Genomic DNA, 7715 nt, shown 5'->3' with positions numbered 1-7715 from the left:
CCCGGCGTGTTGTAGGAGGGGCGTGTCGGTGGCGTTATCGGACACGTGAAGTCGTAAAAAAAGCATAAATTCGGACAAAGATTCTTTACATGTGGAGGGAAGAAGGAGGCATTCAGCCCCCGAGGATGGGAGAGAGGTCTGCGGGCCTGACAACGTGACACGCTGCATGACCGGCGTGATTGCATCAAGGTGGGCGTTCAGCCCCCGCCGCCGCCGCTCGGCCCCCGCCGCCGCTCTGTCCCGGTTTCCATGGTCACGGCGCAACAAGTACCAGAGCCTGAGGGGAGACGCTCTGTCAGAGGACAAGCGTGCCGTTTCTGTTTGATTAGGAAGAAAGCAAGACGTGTGCGTCGGAAGCTCCCTGACGCCGACGGGACGCTTTGGAAAAGGAGCTTGAGACGCCTCGTTTACGCCCGGCAGCCGTCGAGCGCCCGGCAGCCGTCGAACGCCCGGCAGCCGGATTTGCATGTCGTTTCCCTGTTTCAAAACGGCTCAAACGGACGTGACAAAACGCAGAGGTCATCGAGTTTTTTCTTTTTTCTTCACCTTCAGAGAAACGAATGAAACCAGGAGAGTTCGGCTTCAGTCGGGTCGAGAGAAAGCAGCTTGTTGAAGGCGGAGACGTCTAAAAGCCGCCCAGGACGCGGAGCCACACACCCGGGGGATTAACCTGTGGTGTCGGCGGAAAGAAGGAGCGACTCAAAACGCAGCTTCCTCTGCCTGATCGATAAAAGGTCGTGCTCCTGTGTGAACCCCGCCGACCCCTGGCGCCGTCTGGGACGTCCAAACGTCCCAAAGACACTTACGTCCTCTTCCTGTAGGCGGTGACGCCCGGATTGCCAAGAGAAAAAACAACCTGTTATTACATCACATCCAGCTCACATCAAAACAAATCTTATGGGGGGGAGGGGCTATTTCTTGGCGATCCCCGGAGGGAAAAGAAGCAGAGGAAGAGTTCAACAACAAGCCGCTGTGATCACCGGGGAAACAACCCGGACGTTCAAATGCTCCATTGACTCCGTGTGCCTTCCTGCCGCTGTAAAACAAGAGCAACACCTCAGTCTTTGCCTCTACCTTCCACACCCCCCCCCACACTGCCGCCGCCGCCTCTAATCATCGGCCAAGTTACGCCTGGCAGCACAGAACCCTATCGGGTGGGAAGACCCAGGAAGCCCGATACGGGCGTAATGGGGTGAAAACACACTTTCTACTGTTTGATAAAGCGCTCATTATTCGACTCGTCAGGAGGAAACAGGTAACAAAGGAGGTGGGGGGGGGCGGTCCGTCTCCCTGCTCACATGTTCAAATAAACTTCATTTTAAAAGAAGCGTTTAGCTGGCGGGCGAACCACAGTCGGCTTTAAAAATGTTCTTTAGGCGAGCTGAACCTGAGTCACATCCCAACATCTTTAATCTTAACCAGCTGCTGACCGGAATCGTAGAGTTTTTAACCTTGTGACGTTGACCAATCCAGTCAGAAATCAGATTTTAATTCTGGTATCTTATCGTTCTTGTTCACTCCCTTTTAATACCTGCGCCCCAGTTCCTTGGAGGGTTAATATTTATGTTTGACTCACAGAAAGATTTAGAGAAAGCAGCACAACCTTGATTCTTTCTACACGAAAAATTAGGAAAGAATTACGTCGCGTGCTGGAGAGAAATTTGCAAAAATCGGGCGTCTAAAAGCAGCGAAATCAAACCTTTTCACGCAAACAATAAGACCTGACGGAGACGACCGCACGCGACGCTAAGCATGGCCACGTGGGCGGAGCTGAGGAACCAGCGATCGGAGTCAGGAGCAAGGAACGGCGGCCGGGAAAACCAGAGCGAGCCTCGCCGCCAAGGATGCAGCCGGTAGCGCCGTCAAAGAACCGCTTATTTTTACAGCCTCCAGTAAAGAAGTGACCGTGTGCGAGCGTGGACACATTGCCGTGTGTTTGGGAAAGCTAACAGACCCGTTTAACGGCGCAGAACGAGGAGCGGATGATCACTTCCTGTTGTTGGCGCGCTGCTGGTACGTAAAAATGCAGCTTCAGCCGAAACACAAACCCCTCGCTGCTCCGCTGCTCCAGTTTCTTCTGCGATTCATCATCGTCACATCTGCCTCGCTGGGTTTCTTATTTTTATTTTAGCTTGAAAAAGAGCAGGTTGCTCTCACACGCAGCGTGCCGAGGACGCCGTGGATCCACCTCTCCTTGGATCCCATCTCTTGCACTGAGGGGTTCTGTGACAAGGTTCGAACAATGAACTCAGGAGCTAACGGTATAATCCGACCGGCTATCAGCGGCGGCAGCTAGACGTAGGACTTCCTGTTTGTAAAGGTTAATGAATCCTTATTAAATGTTTCGAGCTGTTTTAGGACAGCAGCAATCCACTTCGGTCTTGGCGAAAGTCATTAACTTGTCAGCCGGATACGAATTAAACTTTTATTTCTCCATCTTTAAGCTAATTTAGGATATTTACCCAGTGAGAGGAAGCAATCCTTCCTGATTCAGTAAATAATCAATTCTGCACACGTATTCAAGGCTGAATCGCTTCTAAAAACGGCTGAAACCAAACTTCCTCAAGCTGTTTCTGGGTGTCGGACGCGTACAGCGAGACGGCCGGCGATCAGACGATGCAGACGATGGACGAGGCGTGGTCACATCAGAAGAAGTTAAAAAAGAAAGAAGCTAAACAGACGCTGGCGTCGCTGGTGGCGAGGAACGTGACCGTTAGCATCGCGTGCTCGTCTGAGCGGACGACCTGCGCCCGCCGACCTCCAGAAACCATGAAGCTGCACCTGTCAGGGCCGTAAGCAGGGGGTCAGTGTGGTTTCTTACCTTCAGCGAGTCGAAGCAGGCGATCACCCTCCCGTTCTCCACCTGGCAGCTCTTGGGCGGGTGGGCGAACTTACATTCCTCGTCGCTGCGTGAGCAAGTGCCCCTCTGGAATTGCCGGCACACCTCCAGCGTGAGCCACTTGGTGTCCCGTATCGAGGCGATGTTCAGAGCCATGTCGAGGGCGCGCGGCGGGATGGGAGGGGGGGGGAGGGAAAGGGAGGGCGGGAGAGAGGAGCCACCTGGTTTCAGGGACGAGGTCTCTCGGTAAAACGGTTTAAAACTTAAAACTGACGGAACATGGGGCTATAAATACCCCGCTGCAGGTCAGAGGGTGGCGTCCGTCCTTGCAGGGAAGCGAGCGGCGGTAATGGACCTGGACCTGAGCATCAGACCGCACAACTGGGTCGCTCTGGAGTTTGTCCCTTAAAGACGGCTCATCGGTCAGGACGCCTCAGGACACAGAAGAGGGGACATAACCGGAAGCAGCCTGTCTCGGAGAAGTGGGGGGCCTGATGAGGGGGCGAGGCCACAGTTTGAGCCGTCAGCACATTTTGGGCACCTTCGGTCAGCTCTGACCTCCCGCGGCTGCAGAAACGCTGGAGAACCTTGGAGCGGGGGGGCCGTCGTCTCAGAAGGCCCTTTCCATCAGGGATCTGAAACACAGGAGGAGGACAGAGACAAGAAACCAACAGTGAGACAATTAGCTGCTCAATATAAAAACTGTAAGCGTTTGTTGAAGCGCGTCAGTCGGAGTTGGAGTGGATGATGTCCCGAGAGGCGGCTGGGACGTAATCACCCGTCCTTCGTGGAGGTGTTCGGAGCGCCGGCGAGCCCGCTGGCTTTCCGACAACATTCCAAATGAAGAGGTGAATAGCCGTGTAACGAGACAAGAAGAGGGCTAAAGAAAGAGAAATAAATAAATGAAAAGCCTCAGGGTGTCCAACACGCGACGATGGTAGCTCGAGAGGACTGATGGAAAACCGTCCAGCAGCCAGAGACGGACGGAGACGGACAAAGTCACGATAGTCGCTGGTCGGGGTATTCGAGTTAGGGGCCGGCTTGTTGACGGCAGCCCCGCTCCTCGTCCCGTAAGCGTCTGACTGTCGAGGAAAGACGGGGACAGCTGTTAAAGCAGCAATCCCAGGAAGTCTCTGACTGAGCTCCGTCTCCTCGGCACATCTGGAAGTGTTTTCTTGGTAACTGGGGGCCGAGGAGGAGAAAAAAGGCGGGTTGTAAAAATCAGAAACAACTCCACTTGAAGGACGATCCATTTTTTAATATTTGTTTCATCTCATCCAACTTCTCCCGGCATCAGGCGAGCTCAGACACAATCGGGGGGTGGGGGGTCGGGAACGCTCTCCGGAGCAGAAGCCCCATATTTCCGGGCGCGCTCGGTGAAACAAAAGAGGCGGCGAAATCCCCCGAGGCTCCCCGGGATCGTGACAGAGAGAGAGACGTGACGACGCCGGCGGGCTGTTCAGCCGGTGAAACCACGGGAATCTCACAGATTAAGGAAAAAGACGAAGTCGTAATTAGAGGCGAGTGAAAAGGGTGAGGATCAGCTGTGAGTTTAACCAATTTAATTTAAGGAGGACCGTTGACAGGTGATCCGCCATGACAGCAACTCGAGAGAGAGAGAGAACCGTTTAAGGTTAAAAGTTCACGGTGTTGGCGCCCAAAGTGGTCGCCGGGTTCATCAGACGGATAAACACCCAGAACTGTCAGCGAAGAGAAATGCTTCCTCTAAGCCGATAAATTCAAACCACTGTCGGGCTAATCATATTGTCCCCGGCGTTAGTGCTGATCGTGTGAAATGAGATCAGACGCTTCCTCGCCCGCTCGTCCCGAGGCGGGATTTAATCTCACATCGTCTCCCCACAGGGGGAGGAGAGAACCGGTCGCCGCAGAGGAGACAGTCAGGTAGGACTCATCTCAGGGCTGACCTTTCACAATTAATGCCGTCTTATTTTTAGAAGCCGGGAGACGCCCGCCAATCAAGCTAACCTGATTTGGTGAGAGGAGACGACGGCGGCGGCGCCGGATCTCTGCTGAAATGAAACAACGAGCCCGCCACGTGCTTAACGTGAGCAAACGAAGAGGTTCACGGAAATAAAAAGCGTCCCGGGAAGCAGTGGGAGTAGAGGACGTCTCGGCTCGCCTGAACGTTGAAGACATGTTTGCTGTGAGAAACAGACGAAACAAAAGGATGAGGACCGAAGATGAAGCAAGATAAAATCAGCACGAATGAACACGAACACATATCTGTCACCATCCTGACTATGAAGAACTACAACAACAGAACTACATGTCGTACTTTGGTGCAGAAACATTAACATCAGGCTGGCTGCTTTTCAGCAAACACAACTTCCTGCTTCGTTGTCAAATCAAAGATGGAGATCTGCTGTTCCGACACGGAAGCCCACAGTCGAGGTCAAACACGGCGCAGCGTGGTTGTTTGACGTTACTGGATGCTCTGCGTTCAGAACGTGGTCTTCAGGTAGGCCAGACCCCCCCCCCTTTGCCCGTCAAAGACCAGCTGGTCTGTAGACGGTCTTCGGACTGACAGCCTCTACCTTCAGCTCACAGACGCCCTCCGACAACGTCTGCGGTCCCAGCCGTGTCGACGGCTGAGGTCAGACAGACGGGGCGACCCGGTGAGACGTGGGGGGATTACCGGCGCTTACGAAGGTCAGCTGGCAGGGGGGGCATTATCTTAGACAGGCCGCTTAACTGAATGAGAGTGAGCGTCTCGAGTGAAAGTCGTTGGCGTTGACCTCTGAATACGGCGTCTGCGACCCATCGGTCTGGTTTATCTCAGCGTCAGAGACTATAAGCCGCCCGCAGGAACAAAGTGCTTCCACCAAAATAAAGCAAAGACACACACACACACACATATATATATATATATATATATATATATATATATATATATATATATATATATATATATATAGAACCGGGCTTGGAGGCTTCATCTCCACTTATTACCATGTTTTGGTTTTTTTGCTTTAAACTGCAAAGATTTCAGCCCGGCACGCTCATAGAAACACTCCTGGATCCCGATCAAAACCTCATGCAACTCCCAGAGCCATCCAACCAGCGTGGGAACCCTCCTGGAAAGACTCGGGCGAGGGCGACCACCCGCTCACCAAACCGGCCCGCCTCGGTCACTTCGGGCCAGAGGGCTGAGCTACGACAGGAGGAGCATTTCACCGAGTCAGCAGCTCGGTGTGCCCCATATCATAATAGCCTTAGCTTAACCACTGTGACCCAAATAGGCCAGAGGACTGGGCTTCCTGTCCTCATCTGCTCGGCTTTGAAAGGACACTTCCCGCGTCCTCTCCTCTGCGGGGACAGCTCAGAGGTGTACAATGATTATCAGGGGTGTCCCCGGCCTAACGGGTGCTGTAGCTGAACAAACAACAATTTATCGGCTCCCCGTTAGGAGCTACGGAGCTTGGAATGAGCTTCGGCACGTTCTGCATTCCCAACAGGAAGCGTTGGACTGAAAACACCCCCACTTCCCCTCGAAAGAAAAAAATAAAAGGTCGACTGTTGTGTGAGTTTTCGTTGGGTGTGTGAAGTTCCAGCTGAAAACGTCAGACCCCGTTCCGGACCTTGGGTCCGAACCACAGATGACGGGAAGCGTAAAGCTTTTCCCAAGGTGGAGAGCAAAAAGAAAGGGTACAGCTCCTGACATTTGTAGTGATGATGTCGTCCCGCTCTCTCCATGTTCTCTTTTCCTTTTACTTACTCTTCCTGTCCTGCCTCTCGCACAGATAAAACGTTCCCTCCCTCCCTCCCTCCTCCCACACAGACTGGTATGCAGCACACTGCAGCAAAAAAAAAAAACTCCTAAAAGAATCTGTTGGGGTGGGTGAGGAGGGGAGGAAAGCAAAAACAAATAAAAAAAGAATCAGAAAAAGAAGAAGGAAAAGAAGCCCAGGCGTTATGACAGTTCTGTCCCACCTCGTTGTCTCTGACGTCCCGGAGCGCCCGTCTTGTCCCGAACGCAGGAACTGCCGCCCCCCCCTCTCCCTTCAGCCCCGGCGAGCGGAGTTAACAACCGCGGGAACAGTTGTCATTCCTCACGAGCTGAGCTCCGTGCCTGGAAGGGGGGATTTCTTCTCCTCCCAAGTAAACGAAACAGGCGGGCGGGCAGGAAGCAGGAGAGCGACTACTCAAACTATTTGGCTGTAACACTTCCCCACCGCCTCCTGAAAGCCAGCCCCCCATCCACCCCCCTCGTTTTCCTGCCCACGACCAGCTCCGGCCAATGAAAGGCCAGCTGCTCTGAATCCCTGCCTCTTCACTGGAGGGGGCGAACTCTGCGCTTACATGCAGCTAACGAGCCCTGCATGCAGATCTTTAAAAAGAAAGAAAGAAAAAAGGTATTTCCCCAGTTTCCTGCCCTTCTAAACCCGGTCGTCCGCTCCGGGTTTATTTAAATTCAGATCAGTCGTGAAGACAAAAAGCCAGCAGCAGAGTATCGTGACGAAAGCGCTGCCGCAGCTGCATGTTGGAGATCAGCTCTGTCCTTGTCTCTGCTCCATCATCGCATTTACCACCATCCCCCCCACCCCGCCAGGAAACTGGAGCACTACACCTGCTCCCCCCCCTCCTGTTTCTCCTCTACCTCCTCTCAGCATCCGTCCTCTAAACTCATCCTCCTCCTCCTCCTCCTCTCTTAAGCACCTTTCTCGTGTCCTCTCCTGACTCCTCTTCATCCCCTCACCTGCTTGTTTTCCCCACATCTCCGTCGGTCTATTTTAGTCCAGATTTTTCTTTTTACTTTACTGGAAAATTAACCGGTCCAGTATGTTGTTGAACCAGAACTGCCTGCCTGTCTGCCTGCCTGTCTGCCTGTCTGCCTGTCTGCCTGCGTGCCTGTCTG

The 7715-nt window shown here is 53.3% G+C and overlaps 1 protein-coding gene across 2 annotated transcripts in view; it reads right to left on the bottom strand.

Moving 5' to 3' along the window:
- LOC108229667 (muscleblind-like protein 2a) overlaps window positions 1-7044 on the bottom strand; it is a 24213-nt gene extending 17169 nt beyond the window's left edge. Inside the window, exons 1-2 of one of the 2 annotated variants that reach the window (XM_037973964.1) lie at window positions 6791-7044; window positions 2822-3474 (exon numbers count right to left, since the gene is read on the bottom strand). In XM_037973964.1, the coding sequence (XP_037829892.1) occupies window positions 2822-2995 (174 nt within the window). In that variant the 5' untranslated portion in view covers window positions 2996-3474; window positions 6791-7044. The remainder of the gene's footprint in view (window positions 1-2821; window positions 3475-6790) is intronic. The other variant, XM_037973965.1, reaches the window with a different exon arrangement.
- Window positions 7045-7715: the final 671 nt, after the last annotated feature.

The sequence above is a fragment of the Kryptolebias marmoratus genome, linkage group LG23, assembly GCF_001649575.2.
Source record: "Kryptolebias marmoratus isolate JLee-2015 linkage group LG23, ASM164957v2, whole genome shotgun sequence".
NCBI lineage: Eukaryota > Metazoa > Chordata > Actinopteri > Cyprinodontiformes > Rivulidae > Kryptolebias > Kryptolebias marmoratus.
This window is presented reverse-complemented; position numbering and strand designations above follow the sequence as displayed.